Source organism: Protobothrops mucrosquamatus, unplaced genomic scaffold (genome assembly GCF_001527695.2).
Source record: "Protobothrops mucrosquamatus isolate PMUCROS unplaced genomic scaffold, P.Mucros_1.0 scaffold3924, whole genome shotgun sequence".
Taxonomy (NCBI): Eukaryota; Metazoa; Chordata; class Lepidosauria; order Squamata; family Viperidae; genus Protobothrops; species Protobothrops mucrosquamatus.
The window spans coordinates 1-18,473 of NW_015389868.1; the positions used below are offsets into that span (position 1 = coordinate 1).

The window sequence follows — 18,473 nt, forward strand, 5'->3', positions numbered from 1 at the left end:
AGAATCTGTCTCGGTTGCTGTTTTTATCTGCATTTTGAACGCTGGAATGGCGCAGCAGATTGCAAGCTGCCTGTAGAGTCTGCTGCTAATGTTTGGGAGAGTTCAGGAGTTGGGTTTTAAAATATCTATTTGGATGGGTACACTTGTGTTTTGGATGCAGAATAGATCAGGCAGGGAAACCGAGTGTCGACAGAACAGGAACAAATATAACCACATGGCTTTTGACCAAGTTCTCCCTGGCTTTTCCTTCGCTGAGAACATTTCGTCGCTGACATGTAACTTCTGGTGTTTTCTTTTATCTTGACTCCTTTCTCTCTTTTTTCCTCCCCTTTCAGGACTTCCTGATTCTGCCCCACACACCTCTCCGCCACCCTACAACAACCCTTTGCAACCTCCCCCTCCCCCTCCCCAGGATGCCCCCATCCCGGGATACAGTGATTCCTCTGCGACGGTCGTGCATTCGGGAACAGCCACTTTGCCCCGGCTTGGAGGGGCTGCTACTCTCCCCCGGCCTCCCCCCACATCAGCCACCCTCCCGCGCCCGCCCCGCCACCATTCCGCCACCCTCCCCCGCCTCCCCCCTGACCCCTACATGCAGGAAACTCAGTTCAACGGAGCCGCCCAGGGCTACGTCGTGCAGACGCACCCACCTGTCGGGACCCTCCCCATCGGAGGCTACATGCACCCGGGGTACCCAGTCCAGCTACAGCCTTGTACGGCATATGTGCCGGTCTACCCTGTAGGGGCGGTGAGTATTTATGCTCAGTCGGATAACCAGAGAGCTTCTTGGGGTTGTGTTAGTTTGGGACTTTCTTACAGGTAGTCCTCCACTTACAATAGTAATAGTAATAGTAGTAATAGTAGTAGTAGTAGTAGTAGTAGTAATAATAATAATAATAATAATAATAATAATAATAATAATAATAATAATAATAATAATAATAATAATAATAATAATAATAATAATGAAGTTGGAAGGGACCTTGGAGGTCATCTAGTCCAACCCCCTGCTCAGGCAGGAAACCCTATACCATTTCAGACAAATGGCTGTCCAGTCTCTTCTTAAAAACTTCCAGTGTTAGCGCATTCACCACTTCTGGAGGCAGGTTGTTCCACTGGTTAATTGTTCTAACTGTCAGGAAGTTTCTCCTTAGTTCTAGGTTGCTTCTCTTTTTCATTAGTTTCCATCCGTTGCTTCTTATCCTGCCTTCAGGCGCCTTGGAGAATAGCTTGACTCCCTCTTCTTTGTGGCAGCCCCTGAGATATTGGAACATGGCTATCATGTCCCCCCTCGTCCTTCTCTTCGTTAAACTAGACATACCCAATTCCAGCAACCGTTCCTTATGTTTTAGCCTCATTTAGCCTCATTTAGTAACCATTCGAAGTTACAAGGCGCATGGGAAAAAGTGACTTATGACCGTTTTTCACACTTAAGACCGTTGCAGCATTCCCAGGGTCACACGATCAGAATTCAGATGCTTGGCCACTGACTCATATTTATGACGGTTGAAGTGTCCCCAGGGGTCATGTGATCCCCTCTTGCGACCGTCTGACAAGCAAAGTCAACGGGGGAAGCCAAAGTCACTTCACAACTGTGGAACTAACTTAACAACTGCCGTGATTCACTTAACAACTATGTAAAGAAAAATCGTAAAATTGGGCAAAACACCGCTGGCTCACTTAGCAACCGAAATTTTGGGTTCGGTTGTGGTCATAGGTCGAGGACTACCTACATTAGTTTGGGACTTTCTCACTCGTAGTCATCGACTTAAGACCACGGTTAGGATCAGAATTTCTGTTTATAGTTGTTAGGCAAATCACTGCAGTTGTTAATTGAATTGTGTCATTAAGTGAAACTGGCTTCCCCCATTGACTTTGCTTGTCAGGAGCCAGTTGAGAAGGTCACACATGGCAATCACGTGATCCAGGGACATTGCAGTTGTCGTAAATACAGGTAGTCCTTGACTTACGGCCACAATGGAGCCCCATATTTCTGTTTCTAAGCAAGACACTGGTGAATTTTGCCCCATTTTATGACCTTTCCTGCCACAGTTGTTAAGTGAATCACTGCAGTTCTTAACTTAGTGATGTGGTTGTTAAGCGAATCTGGCTTCCACACTGACTTCGCTTGTCAGCAAGTCGCAAAAGGGGATCACATGACCCCCTCTGGGACACTGCAAAACCGTCATACATATGAGTCAGTTGCCAAGTGTGTGAATTTCGATCACACGACCATGGGGATGCTGCAACGGTCATAAGTGTGAAAAACAGTCTTAAGTCACTTTTTTCAGTGCCGTTGTAACTTTGAATGGTCGCTAAATGAACTGTTGTAAGATGAGAACTACCTGGATGTGCCAGTTGCCAAATACCTGAATTTTGATTATGTGACCCTGTGGATGCTGCAATGGTTGTAAATGTGAGGACCGCCTGTAAGTGACCTTTTCCAATGCCTTTGCAACTTTGAAAAGCCACTGAATGAACGGTTGCAAGGTTGCAAGTCAAGGACTGCCTCTTTACCCTGCAGATATGAGTTAGTGCAGATGCAACGAGAACCATGATTTCTGGAGGTATGACTGTAGTATGCCCTTTATTAGAAAAGACAGGGAGAAAGGAAAAGGAATAACGATACAAATTAAAAGTGACAGGAAAAAAACAGTACAACAAATGTATTTATAATAAAGATAGGCTACGACTTTCTTTTACTCCGACGAAAATAACCATACAGCAATCTTCCTCTAAATTTAAATAGCAATCAGCACTCAATATTCACAAAATATTCTTGTCTTAACTCTAATCTAACAATTATTAAATTGTTAAATCTGAATAACCTTATGTTTAAAAAGCAGTGATATTTCTCTAATCCAGTCCAAACTAATCTTCAAATTCCAAATTCCAAAGTTGATTTTTCTCCTTATCTTCTAAGAAGACTCTATAAAGAGTACAGAGAAGAACAACGAAGATGATTAGGGGACTGGAGGCTAAAACAAATAAGGAACGGTTGCTGGAATTGGGTATGTCTAGTTTAACGAAGAGAAGGATGACGGGGGACATGATAGCCGTGTTCCAATATCTCAGGGGCTGCCACAAAGAAGAGGGAGTCAAGCTATTCTCCAAAGCGCCTGAAGGCAGGACGAGAAGCAACGGATGAAAACTAATCAAGGAGAGAAACAACCTAGAACAGGGCTTTTCAACCAGTGGTACGGGTACCATTTGTGGTACATTGGCACCTGGCAGGTGGTACGCGACCAACCTAGAAAAGTGGTAGCGGGGGAGGAGAATGAGCTGAACCGGTGGCAGAACCGCACAAGCCTGAGTGAGAGATGGCTGGAGCTGCAGGGCTGTCAGGGCTGAGTGGAAGCGCCAGGATCAGCGCGTCTTTGAGGCTGTTGGGGCTCAGTAGAAGCGCCAGGATCAGCGCCAGGCTTCAGCTGGAGCTCGACACTGATCCTGGTGCTTCTGCTGAGCCCTGAAGAAGCACCAATCAGCTGGAATGTTGCAGCATCTCCAGGGTCTTGTGACTTACATTCAGATGCTTGGCAACTGATTCATATTTATGACAGTCACAGTGTCATAGGGTCATGTGAAGTGACCAAAACCTGCTGCAACCACCCAGCAGATGGGGGGAATAAAAACCAAACACCCCCCACCCCACCCCCGGTGCCAATCCTCAACAGAAATGCTCACAATGAAAACCTCGGACAGGAGGAAGAGTGCCACTGGATGGGCAGGCAGGTGTCTTGCTCGGCTGTGGCTTGGGGGGCACTTTTTCAGTGCCATTGTAACGTCAAACAGTCACTAAGCGAACTGTTGTAAATTGAGGACTACCTGTACTTTATCACTTTTTTCCTTTTTTTTGGTCATCAAATTTTTGGCACCTTGCTAGGCGACTGGTGGTACTCGGATATTGCCATATCCTAAAAGTGGTACAATGGGTGAAAAGGTTGAAAAGCCCTGATCTAATCCAACCCTTTGCTCAAGCAGGTGACCCTATACAATTTGAGACAAGTGGCTGTCCTGTCTCTTCTGAAAAACCTCCAGTGATGAAGCAACCACAACTTCTGAAGGCAAAGCTGTTCCACTGGTTGATTCTTCTCACTGTCAGGAAGTTTCTCCTTAGTTCTAGGTGGATTGTCTCCTTGATCAGTTTTCATAATATTCCTCTTCCAATCTTTGAGCATATAACAACCCAAGGCAATATGATTTTTTTTGTTTTTATATTTCCCAGCAGTTTGATTAGTAAAGGACAACCTTCCTCTAAAATATAGCCATCATGTTTTAGAGAAATAACCTTACCCTCTTACTAGCTTTAGTTTAAAGAAACTATCATTTGTCCTTTATGCGAAGCCATTATTTCTTTCAATTGTGTTCCTTTTGCTATAATTAAAAGGGACTTATTTGATGCATAACACCAAACCATAAGCTACTGTTTCCTTTAGAACAGCGGTTCTCAACCTATGGGTCGCGACCCCATTTGGGGTCGATCAACCATTTCATGGGGGTCGCCAAGGCCCTTTTCCGGCGGGTGCCTTACCTCCCTTGGGCTGGGCCAGCTGGTGGTCGGCCTGCTCCGTCTCTGCCGCTTGCCAGCTACGCCTCGGCCGGCGCAGGGGGCGGAACCATGCATGCGCGGCGCTCCCGGGCAGGGAAAGTCCTCGACTTACGACCGGTTTAGTCCTCGACTTATGACCGGTTTAGTCCTCAATTTACGACCGGTTTAGTCCTCGACTTACGACCGGTTGGGGGTCGCGGCATTAAAAAGGTTGAGAACCACTGCCTTAGAAACCCCTGCAGTTGGATGCAGACATCCTGTTAAGTCAAAACAGCCTGAGTGGAATATGTGAATCCATCTATTTCTATTTTTTTTTTAAAAAACTGCAGCTAAAAACAATGTATGGATATAAGCAAGCCTGTAGGCTGGGGCTTGTTTGGGAGTACCCAGTTCAGCTTTTCATCCCCTCCTCTTGGTGCCATTCAGGGGAAGGGCATCTGAGACTTCATGTACCCTTAGAACTGAAAACCATGTTAATCTTGTTTATGCGGCTAGGCCTTTGTATCACTCCTGACACGTATTAATTATGTGCTCTTTGTAGGTGGTGTTTTGTCTTTTTTGCATGCAGAGCAAACAAGCTTCCTTAAAAGAACAGCTAATTTGTCTTCTTTTATCAGGCCCGCAGTCAGAAATGGGGGTGGGGGGAGAGAGGAGGAGCCCAGAGAATAAATGCAGGCAGCTGGATTGCACTGAAAAGTGGATGGATGATTTTTACTACTAATATTTAAAATGCCACTCATTGCTTGCCTTCCATTGACCAGAATTTTAGAAGGCGAAGGAGTTTCTCGCCGTTAGCAGCAAAGCACGATTTGAGTTCTTTTTCGCTGTCCTTGCTAGCTGCAGACAGAGAATTTTGCAATTTTTCCTTGCTTGCTTCTCACCCGTTAATTATTCCCAGTTGATTTATTTACTGCAGTGTTAAACATTTCTAACATGGTTCTGATCATTAGGACATTCAACTGGGATTTCTTTTTTTGGGGTGCCTCCATATTTAAAACCTCAAATTCAATTCAATTTGATTTGATTCAATTCAAATGGCCAGCCAACTTGTACAAGTGATTGAGGGAACAGAGATTAAAAACATCAGTATAGGTAATCCTTGACTTACAACCATTTGTTTAGGTACTGTTCAGAAGTACAATGGCACTGACTTATGACTGGTCTTTGCACTTACGACCATTGCAGCATTTCCCACCGTCATGTGAACAAGATTTGCTTAGCGGAGGAAAGCAGGAAACCTTACGCCATTTGAGACAAATGGTTGTCCAATCTCTTCTTAAAAAACCTCCAGTGTTGGAGCATCCACTCCAGTTGTGGTCAGCCAATTGTGGTCTATTCAGCAAACTGTTGTTAAATAATAATCTAATCTTAGTTGCTTTCCCCACTTCCCCACTTCCCCCAACTTTGTGCTCTTCCAATGTGTTGGGACTACAACTCCTAGACTCTCCAACTGTTGCCCAGGCTGATCAGAGAATTTCATTTCTAATATCTTTCCCCCACCTTAGAGATACCAGAATTTGGAACCTGCAATCTTTTACCTGCAGAATCTACCACTGAACTATTGGGGGGGGGAGGATGGGGAAACACTCAAGATTGCAACACTCCACCTGCAGTTTCAAGTGGTACATTCCATAAAGTATTCTTCTTCTACTTGCTGAAAATTGTTTTCCTTGATGTTAAGTTAAATGAATGAATGAATGAATGAATGAATGAATGAATGAATGAATGAACGAATGGTTTCTTTAGCTTTTTGATTCTTCTTTCCAGTCCTACTCTCAGGCCAACCAACCTCCACCACCAGCTCTCTCCCCAACACAGATGACGCCTGGTATCGCCATCTTGGAACCCCGGCGCCCACCGCACGATTATCTTCCCATCGCTGTCCTCACCACCATCTGCTGCTTCTGGCCCACTGGCATCATTGCTATCATCAAGGCTGTGCAGGTGAGTGGTGTATGCCTCAATCCAGCAGGTGAGGTACAGGAGATGGTTTTCTGAGTACAACAACTGTATTTATTCGTCAGGATAGACATTCAAGGCTGTTTGTTTTTCAGGAAGTGCATTGTCTAGGACAGGGCTTTTCAACCAGTGGTACGGGTACCACCTATGGTACATTGGCACCTGGCAGGTGGTATGCGACCATCCTAAAAAAGTGGTAGCGGGGGAGGTGAATGAGCTGAACCGGTGGCAGCACCGCACAAGCCTAAGTGAGAGATGGCTGGAGCTGCAAGGCTGTCAGGGCTCAGCGGAAGCACCAGGATCAGTGCCGCTTTCCAGCTGATCGGCACTTCTTCAGGGCTGTCAGGGCTCAGTGGAAACGCCAGGATCAACGCCAGGCTCCAGTTGGAGCTCGGCGCTGATCCTGGTGCTTCTGCTGAGCCCAGAAGAAGCGCCAATATGCTGGAATGTTGCAGCATCTCCAGGGTCTTCTGATTTACATTCAGATGCTTGGCAACTGATTCATATTTATGACGGTCTCAGTGTCCCAGGGTCATGTGACGTGACCAAAACCTACTGCAACCACCCAGCAGACGGGAATAAAAACCAAACACCCCCCGCCCCACCCCCGCTGCCAATCCTCAACAGAAATGCTCACAACAATGAACACCTCGGACAGGAGGAAGAGTGCTGCCGGGTGGGCAGGCAGGCGTCTTGCTCAGCTGTGGCTTGGGGGGCACTTTTTTCAGTCCCATTGTAACTTTGAACACTCACTAAGCGAACTATTGTAAGTTGAGGACTACCTGTACTTTATCACTTTTTTCCTTTTGTTTTGTCATCAAGTTTTTGACATCTTCCTAGGCGACTGGTGGTACTTGGATATTGCCATATCCTAAAAGTGGTACAATGGGTAAAAAGGTTGAAAAGCCCTGGTCTAGGACACCAGTGGAATGTAGTAGGGATTCTGGAAGCTATCTCTTTTTTGTTTTTGATAGTTGGTTTTGTTGGATAAGTATTGGAGCTAAGGTCCAAATTGAAGAGCCAGAATTTTTCCATCTATAAATCAGAGGTCCCCAACCCCTAGGCTGCGGCCCACTACCGGGTCACAGCAGGTTTCAAAATGGGCCACACGAGCAAAGGGCAAGCACGCATGCAAAGCTCCACTCATGCGAGTGGTGGGCACTTGCGCTCATGCACGAAGCTCCACTCGGACAAGTGGAGAGCGTTTGAGAGAAGAGTGCTTGTACTTGTGCACGAAGCTCATTCATATGAATGAAGGGTACCTGCGCCCGCAGCTTGCACCAATGGAGCTGTGCATGCGCACGTTTGTCTACCACTCACACTCCCTCTCTCCACCGTGGCCACCAAGGTGGAAAGGTTGGGGACTGCTGCTATAAATAGATCCAGGAATTGGAGTGTTCCTGTGACTCTTGCACATGTATTCTACGTTCAGTCCAATTTCTAGAGCTAATTTGAGGAGCATGGAATGTGGTGAACCTAACATTCATCCCCCAAATAATTTCTAACCTTGTTTATGGTTTCTTCCATGTACCTCTTATGAGTAGTCCTTGACTTCATTTTAATGATTGTTCAAAATTACAACAGCACTGAAAAAATTAACTTACGATCGGTACTTGCACTGATGACTGTCACACATCCCCACAATCACATTATCAAAATCTGGGTACTTGGCAACCAGCCTATATTTACACTAACTTAGACCTTCCCAGCCAGCTTCCAGCAAGCTAAGTCTATAGGGAAAGCTGGATTCGTTAAATGACCCTATGATTCACTTAACAACTGTAATAATTCACTTTACAACCATGGCAAAAAAAACCTCACTTAACAACAGCAGCCCCTGCCCAAGGCACGAGTCCTTATACCAGTGGTTCTCAACCTGTGGGTCGGGACCCCATTTGGGGTCGATCGACCATTTCATGGGGGTCGCCAAGCAAGGCTGTCCGCCATTTTTTTTGTACGCCATTTTTTTTGTACGCCATTTTTTCCCCTTTTCCGGTGGGTGCCTTACCGCCCTTGGGCTGGGCCAGCTGGTGGTCAGCCTGCTCCGTCTCTGCCGCTTGCCACAGCTACGCCTTGGCCGGCGCAGGGGGCGGAACCACGCATGCGTGGCGTTCCCGGGCAGGGAAAGTCCTCGACTTACGACCGGTTGGGTAGTCCTCGACTTACGACCGGTTTAGTCCTCGACTTACGACCGGTTTAGTCCTCGACTTACGACCGGTTTAGTCCTCGACGTACGATCGGTTGGGGTCGCGGCATTAAAAAGGTTGAGAACCACTGCCTTATACCATCCCGGACAAATGGTTGTCCGATCTTTTCTTAAAAACGTCCAGTGATGGAGCACCCACAGCTCCAGGAGACAAGCTATTCCACTGATTAATTGTTCTCCCGGTTAGAATTTTCCTTATTTCCAGGTTGGATCTCTCTCTGAAAAGGTTTCCCCCCCCATTGTTGCTTGTGTTAAGAGTGTCACATTTATGAGAATGTCCTAGGATTTCTCCTTCTCCTACCTTGCAGGCCCCAAATTGAGGATGGCAGCAGTGGGCAGCCTTTTTCATTTTCCATAGTGCTAATTTCCTGCAGATTAACAAAGACTCAGAGACGTAATGGGGAGTGAAAATGTGTTGTGTTGCTAGGTAGAGCTGCAGCTGGAGGCAGAAGGGGGCTGATGCTGTTGCTAGACTTGCCAAAGGCTGAGTCTTACAACAGAGGTAGCCAAATTCTGGGAATCTGTTTTTATTTTTAAAAACTAGATTTCCAATCTTGAAGGGGCTAGGTCAGTGGTGGCGAACCTATGGCACGCGTGCCAGAGGCGGCACGCGGAGTCCTCTCTGTGGGCACGCGCCATCGCCCCAGCACACATGGTCTCTAAAGGTTTGCCATCACTGGCCTAAGGCCAGCCAGCCTGGAGCCACCATTGGGGAGCCCACCATCCCACCTGCCAGATAACCCCTGGATCTCCCCCAACCCTGCCCGGCTCCCACAGGTGTCCCTCCCCATAAGCAACATCAAGGTGGCCACGCCCACCCCGGCCATGCCCACCCAATCTGTCACGACTACTGCAGCCACACCCATCCAGTGGCCATGCCCACCCAGTCTGCCAAGCCCACTGTAGCTGCACCCGCCAAGTGGGCCACAGCCACCCGGCACCCGGCGATACATAAGTGGGTTTTGGGTTGCAGTTTGGGCACTTGGTCTCTAAAAGGTTTGCCATTACTGGGCTAGGTGACACAAAAAAGAGGAATGGAAACCAGATATGACCCTAATCAGGTTTCTCATTGCTACTTTCTACATTGCAAGCATCTGGACCAGTGTTTTTCAATCTTAGCCACATTATGTTGCATGAACTTCAACTCCCAGAATTCCTCAGCCAGCATACTGACTAGGGAATTCTGGGAGTTGAAGTCCACGCATCATAATGCGGCTAAGGTTGAGAAACACTGATCTCTGGACTGAGGCTTCAGCCCGTAGCTGCCTGTGATGATGGTGTAGTGAGCAGGACTACAACCTAAATAATACTGTATTGCAGCTGCACTGGAATCCAAGCATCTTTAAAGTACCAAAGTGATTGAGGAAATCCTTCTGGAGAAGGGAGCCCCCTTTCTAGATCTAGAAACGTCACAAGATGGATATAATCTACAGCACAGCAAAGGAAATTGGATTGAACAGATGCCGCGTGCACTCCCTGTTCACGTCTGGCTGGCATTCCTCACCTCCCACACATGTACAGTACACATTTTGTAGAGTCGAATGGCTTCGTTCTGAAAATAATCCATGGCTCTGAGGAGCCAGGCAACCATTTTGTCACAGTAGAAAGCCATAATGTGCCTGCCTCCATCTGAATTTTTCCACTCACCTCTTGTTTGTCTGCCCAAAAGGATGAGTAACATGTCAAACGGGTGCTTGACAGCTGCTGAGAACACTTGCTCAGGGGACATGGAGAAGCCACATGAAAAGACGATAACACTAAAAAAAAATGCACTTGAGTGTCAGATGATTGCAGTGGTGGAAAAAAAAAAACGATTTCAAAGGGCATCGGCAAGCGACAGACTGGTTTAGGCTGCCCTCTTAAACGTGCAGTCCTTCACACAGGTTGTCCTCAACTTACGACTACAATTGAGCCCCAAATTTCTGTTGTTAACACGTGAGACAAAAGCTGTGAAGTGAATTTTGACCCATTTTATGTTATTTATTTATTTAGAAAATCTGTATTGCCGCCTACTCGCACATGGCGACTCAAGGCAGCTTCCATAAATAGAAAAACACCCTATAAAAAAAATAAAATAAAAAAAATAACAAGACGAAACATAATAAAATAATGTAATAACCCCTTCCCCCATCCCAGTGACAACACACATTCAACTAGCCCAGGGGTAGACAACCTTGGCTCTTTTATGACTCGTGGACTTCAACTCCCAGAATTCCTGAGCCAGGAATTCTGGGAGTTGAAGTCCACGAGTCATAAAAGAGCCAAGGTTGCCTACCCCTGAACTAGCCATTTGATGGGCTCTATCTCATTCTGACTTCACCGGGCCCGTTGGCAGAACCAGGTCTTCAGCGCCTTCCGAAAGAGTGTTAGAGTGGGGGCCAGTCTAATCTCTGAGGGAATGACATTCCAGTGTTAAGTGAATCACTGCAGTTGTTACGTTAGTAACATGGTTGTTAAGTGAATGTGACTTCCCCATTGACTTTGCTTGTCAGAAGGTCGCAAAAACTGATCACATGACCCTGAGACATCGCAACTCATAAATGTGAACCAGTTGCCAAAGCATCTGAATTTTGATCACATGACCATGAGGATGCTGCAACGGTCGTAAATGTGAAAAATGGTCCTGTCACTTTTTTCAGTATCGTTGGAACTTCGAATAGTCACTAAATGAACTATTGTAAGTTGAGGAGTACCCATAGCTAATCATCAACTGAACACCACATATCTGATTCTCATATCAAAGGCATAGAACTGAGGCCTTAAGACAGTGGTGGTGAACCTATGGCATGCGTGCCAGAGGCGGCACTCATAGCCCTCTCTGTGGGCATGTGCGCCGTCGTCCCAGCCCCGCCTCCTCCCGTAGCCCCCTCTTCACCAGCAGCCCCCCTGGAGAGTCGCCCCCATGCGTGGCTTGTGCGGAGCAGTGCAGCCAAGGACATGGCAGCCGGGCAACAGGGACAAGACTCCACCCTCACCCCCGTCGCACGCAGATGCTACTGCAGGGTATGGGTGAAGGGTGTGGTCACCCTGGTGCTGCAGGGCCGCCTGGGTAATCTGCGGCGGGACATGGAGGCAGTGGGTGGCCCGGTGGGGGGGGCAGGGTGGTTTTTGGGCACTCAGTCTCTAAAAGGTTTGCCATCACTGCCTTAAGAGAAAGTTCTGGGCTACCCATATGACAACAGGCACCTTCATACAACTCTGAGCATGAGGAAGTGGTGAAGGACTAAGATTGGAAAGACACAGTTTCTAATTCCTCTTGAGCCATGGATGTTTCCTGGGGATTTTCAGCCAGTCCCTTTCTCCCACACCTGGAGCTGAAAAAACGAGGAAGGTGCTAGATTAGAAGTGGGGAGAGCCATCAACGTTCCCTGAGGGGCTTTGAGCCAGTCCCTCCTCATCCTCAGTGATGAAGGTGCTGGTGGTGGAATAGGGAAACCCAAGTTCTGGTCCTTCCCTTTCCGCTGAACGTATTTTGCAACAGTGTTTCTCAATGTTGTCAGCATGAAGATGTCTGGACTTCAACTCCCAGGATCCCCCAAGCCAGCATGCCAGCTGGGGAATTCTGGGATGTGAAGTCCAGGTATCTTCAAGTCACCCTGGTTGAAAAAGACTGCGGTAGGAAAAAAAAGAGGAGGGGTTATGTATGCTGCTAAAGTGAAGAAAAGAGGAATGTACAGTATATCCAGTAGATAAATAATCAAGAAACTGACTGTCCTCTTCCCTCACACGCTTCCATAAGGAAAACTAACATGGCAGCAAGAATTTTCAGAGTAGAAGATTCATTCATATGATTAATTGAAATTAATAGACCAGTTTGCTGTAGCGGTTAAGGCACCAGGCTAGAATCTGGGAGATTGTGAGTTCTAGTCCTGTTTTAGGCATGAAAGCCAGCTGGGTGACTTTGGGCCAGTCATCCTCTCTCAGCCCGACGCACCTCACAGATTTGTTGTTGTAGGTACAACAGGAGGAGAAAGGAGTATTAGATATGTTTGCTGCCTTGAGTTATTTATAAAAATAAATAATAAAATAAAATAAAAAATATTTTTTATAAGTAGGGAGGGGGTCTCACACTTAAGAGGAAGGCACAGAAGAATATATTCCTCTCCCTGCAGTCTATAAATGATTGTTCATCTCTTATACTCCAGCTTTTACTGTTTATTGAAGAGTGTGTTAAGATACAGTGAATGGGGAGGCATATATTGTGTCATGCGCCGGACATGTTTTGCAGCTGCAGCGCCTGTGTTCTCCTCCTGTTCCCACGCTTTGTTCTCTCCATCAGGTGCGGACTGCTGTTGCCCGTGGCGACATCGTATCGGCAGAAATTGCCTCCCGGGAGGCCCGCAACTTCTCCTTCATTAGCCTGGCGGTGGGCATCGCCGCCATGGTCCTGTGCACCATCCTTACGGTGGTGATCATCATTGCCGCTCAGCACCATGACAACGACTGGGACCCCTAGCGACCAATCGCCTCTCTTCGGCCTACTCCTGCACCCTGACAACTGGTCACAACCGCCCTGGCAACAGCCACCCCCGGGGATGGTCCTTGGCAACAGCCACCCCTCCTTCTCCTCTGTCTTCACCCTTGCCGACGACACTCGGAATGCTTGGCAACCCTTCTCCACCCCACTCTCCGCCCACTCCCATCATCCTTGGCTGTTGTTGGCCTTGCTAGCCGTACCGACTCAGCAGAATGACTTCCAAGTGACGCCATTCAGACGTGCTCCATAAGTTAAGGCTCCTAGCGAAATGCTTGTCCTCTGTTCGTTCCTTTCCCAGAATACGTTGCTTGCTTCCTTCCTTCCTGAGGAGTAGGCTCCGTCTTCTGTGACCAAGAAATAACCATCTTCCTCCCGCCGTGTTTGCATGCCTAGTGCTGCCCTAGTATGGACCCCGGGGCGCCAGTGCAGTCTCAGCAAAGCCCTGTCTCTCTGCCCCCATCGTTCTTTTTCATCAGCTGCTTCCCTTTCTCCATCTTTGTAATAGATGGAGAAGCGCCCAACATTTGGAGAGCCTGATTGGCTACTTCCCTGTTTTATTTGCGGTGCGAAAGGAACCGCTGCTTCCATGCTAAGTGAAACAAATCACCGTCTGTAATTAGGAAGGCATATATTTTCATACGCTGTTTAGAGATGTTGCATTTGGTAAGTGTGCAAGTGCTTTTTTAAAAAATACAGACTTTTTTTTTTTAAGTTCCGTTTCGTAGAGCTTAAAGCAGGGGTAGTCAACCTTGGCTCTTTTATGACTCTGTGGACTTCAGTTCCCAGAATTCCTGAGCCAGCACAGCTGGCTCAGGAATTCTGGGAGTTGAAGTCCATGAGTCCATAAAAGAGCCAAGGTTGACTATCCCTGGCTTAACGCATCGTTCTTTTTATACCTTTCATTTCACACTGCCGTTCTTCATTTCTTCCTTGGAGAGGACTGTGAAAGGTTTTTTTTTTTTTAAACTTTGTACTTAGTTTGATCTCTTCCCATCTGGCTCCAAATTCTGCAATCCACATACTTACGATACCCTCACAATATTCTTAACAGATGGGCTTAGAGAGTCTGGTTGCCTTTTAGACATGTACTGAGCGAGCCAACTCTTTTGCTACTAGCTGGTGTCCAGGCTGGCTTAGGCAAAAGCATACATTACAGTAAACTTCAAGCCAAGGAAGAAAGAAAGAAAGAAAGGGAAAGGGGGGGATAATAAGAACTGCTAGACAATTCTTTGATAGTATTAATACTTTGGAGAGCAGCCAGCATGATGGCATCAGAAAAATTGCAAGATCTAACTGATCTAGCAGACAGAGGGGGTGAGGAGATGAAAAGTAACTGGAGGAGGAAAGATGCAGCAAAAAAATCCAACTGTCCATCAATGGAGGGGGGTGGGGCGGTCCAGTGTGGCCATTTCCAGGAAGCAGATAATGTCCAACCTAGGGGAAAATCCAGAGAAGGGTTCCAGAAAAGATGCTTTTATAGCATCCTATGCTAAATTAAAAGAGTGATGTCTGGTCCTGAACCACACTACCGACATCGTCAGGGTATAAAATGCTGGATCCGGGAGTCCGTTTTTATGTGGCCGGCTGCCTGTGTGCTTTGACCCTGAATCGGGTCATAGGTCCGCCCATTAGCATCGGCTGTGTAGTTCTTAAAGGGGCCATTTCTAAAGTTAATTGCTAATGGGCGGACCTATGACCCGGTCCAGGGTCAAAGCGCAGAGGCAGCTTTGTTCCCCCAACTTTAAATATTAACCAGCAAGTAGCACCAAGGTAGCACGTTAGACAACTGGATTTAGACAAAGTTTTTACACCCTTATTTAGCTACCACACTTACTTGTCTGATCATCTGTCACCCTAACGTACCTCAGGCTTACCTTAAGAAAATGTAATCAACAGAACAGCTTAATTCAGATAGTCCTCACATTACGGCTTACAAAAAAGTTCATAAAGTTGGGTTAGTCGTGTGACTGACCTGCTTTATGGCCATGGTGGGTAGGGTCCATTACGGTCATAACTTCAGGACTACCTGTAGTAAGCTAAGAGAAGGACCGAGCTATTCCGGCTATTGCTACTAACTAGTTTTTCAGGGAGGATTTGGGAAAAATACTCAAAATTGCAACCCACACCTATGGTCCGTAATCAAACAGTGGTCTGTAATCCACTCCTTTTGGGATGTGCAAATTGATTCTGGAGATATTCTATATGATGCCCACTAGATGTGGTGGCAGAATCTTACCTTATTTCAATCTGGAAGTGAATGTGGGATATTTTTGAATACTCTTTTCTATGAATGATCCTGCAGGTAGTAAATTAGCATAGAAGAAAGACCAATACTGTCCTTTTGAGGTGCTGGTTTATTACATGCAAGTAGTTTGATATAAATGGGAGAACAATTTACAGAAACAGCTCTTTTAATTTACAAATGGACACGAGACGACTGAGACTTTGACACGTGCCTCATTCTGATTAATAAGTAGACCATTGCTAAGTTGCATCGACCAAAATTGGTTGGATGATTTAATGGGCACTCAACATTGTGCGTTTCAGGGAATCAGGCATGGGGAGGCTTCAATATAGAAAAAAATTCGCATTATTTTGCATTTTTAAGGCCTCCCGTCGTCTCTGTGCCAAATCTCATATTGTCATACGAATTTCCCATTCATTTCCCCCTTTCCCCCCCCCCTTTGGATGTTGGACTCTATACTCTATCTCTGTTTGCAAGTGACTTGGTTACAGAATCTCTGTTAATAAAGACATTTGATTGATTCCCAGCATCTGATGTAATTGTATTTATAATGGGAAGGTTCGATATCCTTTCTTTCACCCCAGTGAATTTTTTCTCACCTCCCTCCCCCCCCCACTGGCTTACCATCCCCAAGTTCTGCGGTCTCTTAGGAGACGGTTGCTTAGAAACAGCAAAAAAGGGATATGTATGGATTTAAAGCAATTCGCTGGGCATGTGACAGCCCCAAAAGAGCAAGGAGGGAATTGGGAAAAACTATGATAATAGTAAGGAAGGTGGGAGATTTTGGCTTTCCTCCATTACAGCAGACTCTCCAGCTGAGCATCACACCTTCAAGTTTGTTTGTTTTTAAAAAAAAATATGAATTCTGTAATATTCAGATTTCTTCATTGCCATGTAAACAAGTGCCACACCCAAAATTCTGCCTGTGTTATAAAATTGCATATAGTTTGCTACTTTTGCTTTCCAACATGCAAGTTTTCAAAATAACAGGTAGTCCTTGACTTCTGACAAAATTTCTGCTGCTAAGTGAGACAGTTGTTAAGTAGTTTTGCCCTGTTTTGCGACCTTTCTTTCCAGAGTGGTTAAGTAAATAAACTGCAGTTGTTAAGCTAGTCACATGGTTGTTAAGTGAATCTGGCCTCCCCATTGACTTTGCTTGTCAGAAGTTCACAAAAGGGGATCACATGACCCCCGGGGACACTGCAACCGTCATAAATATGAGTCAGTTGTGAAGCATCTGAATGTTGATCATGTGACCATGGGGATGTGGCAACAGTTTAAGTGTAAAAAAGTCGTAAGTCACCTTTTTCAGTGCTGCTGCAACTTCAGTCACTAAATGAGCTGGGTTGTAAGTCAAGGACTACCTGTACCGCTTCCCCCTCCTTCCCCAAATGACACAAGGACTGTGCTCTAATGGGCCACAAAAGGTGATTTAAAGCAGCTCTGAAAATGCTGTTCCTTTGCTAAAAATGGAGTAATTAGTATAATTTGCCTAACTGGAAGGTTCCCAAATCCCTATCAAACTTTTAAGCCTGATCTTTCTTTTCTGCTCTTCCTGTGATTTTATCAAAGCAATGTTTTTTCTTGTTAATCTTCACAACTGAAACGGTTAGAAATTTGTCTGGGGGGAAAAAAACCCTGCATTATTATAAAGGCTCATACTTTGAGGATTGTGGCTTCTATAGAAAGTCTCCCAAAAAATTCCCCATTTGTACTTTTGCAGCTTGAACGTAGAGTCACAACATACTGTGCGTAAAGCTTTGAGCATGAGTTGTGTAGAGAAGGAATAAGGGAAATGTCATCTGTCTTCCCTGACTTAACTTCCAGTGGTCTTATTAATGGTCCAATCCCTTAGAAAAGATTAGCCCAGTGGTGGCGAACATATGGCACGGGTGCTAGAGGCGGCACTCGGAGCCCTCTCTGTGGGCACACATGCCGTTGCCCCAGCCTTGCCTCCCCCCGCGACCCCTCACCAGCAGCCCCCCCGGAGGAGAGTCGCCCCCAAGCGTGGCCCACGCGGAGTAGCGGAGCCAAGGACATGGCAGCCAGGCAGTGTAGACAAGACTCTGCCCTCACGCCCCATCCCGCACAGTTGATGCTGGAGGGTGCGGGGAAAGGGCATGGCCACCATGGCGCTGCTGGGCTGCCTGGGCGATCTGCGGTGGGCCCTGGAGGCAGTGAGTGGCCCTGCGGGCAGGCGGGGTGGGGCGGAGCGGGGGCGGGGTGGGGGCCAGTTTTGGGGCACTCGGTCTCTAAAAGGTTCGCCATCACTGGATTAGCTCTTAGCTCCATTCGGTTAAAGCAAAGGGTTCTTTTACTAAGGATGTTGGTTGCAGGAAAGTCAAGCCAGCTCTGAAATCTACCATGCTCACTAGATACAAAAATAAGGTATAGGTTTGCCCACAGCCCATTCTTCTCCCCATGATCAGTCCCTTTCCAGCCAACCAGAGCTTGCCAACGTATTTTAAGAACTCTGAGCTGTTTGGGGGTAATCTGCATATTTCTCAGAGTGCCTGGCTATGGGATGCTGGTACAAACAGGATCCGGCTGTTCTGGTCCTTCTCACCTGTCATTCCCCTCCCTCCCGATTTCCTACCATGTACACACAAAGCCAACGATTAATGGTTCTACACAAAAGCCATGATTCAAAAGTGACCGTCTTATAAAGGTCACTTGAATTGCTGAAAGTCCATTAAGTGCAACTCACATATTTCTCATTAGGGTTAAAAAGGTGTTGATTTTAAAGTTATAGGAACTGGAACGCCAAAGGCCAATTTCATATTTACATAGCAAGCCTGTGTACGATATCCTGTGATGTACAAGTAGTCCTCGACTTACGACAGCTCACTTAGAGACGGTTCAAAGTTACAACAAGCACTGAAAAAAGTGACTTATGACCATTTTTCACACTTACAACTTGCAGCATCCCCATGGTCACATGATCAAAATTAAAATGCTTGACAACTGGTTCATATCTATGACAGTTGCACAGTCCCGGGGTCATGTGATCCGCTTTTGCAACCTTCTGACTAGCAGA

At 46.5% G+C, this 18,473-nt stretch overlaps 1 protein-coding gene across 1 annotated transcript; it reads left to right on the forward strand.

Moving 5' to 3' along the window:
* Positions 1-335: 335 nt before the first annotated feature.
* On the forward strand, positions 336-13,170 carry PRRT1 (proline rich transmembrane protein 1; the record flags this gene model as incomplete). Its single annotated transcript, XM_015827742.1, has 4 exons — positions 336-441; positions 541-748; positions 6,317-6,493; positions 12,994-13,170. Coding segments are annotated over 4 exons (668 nt in total), but the record flags the coding sequence as incomplete, so codon positions are not given.
* Positions 13,171-18,473: the final 5,303 nt, after the last annotated feature.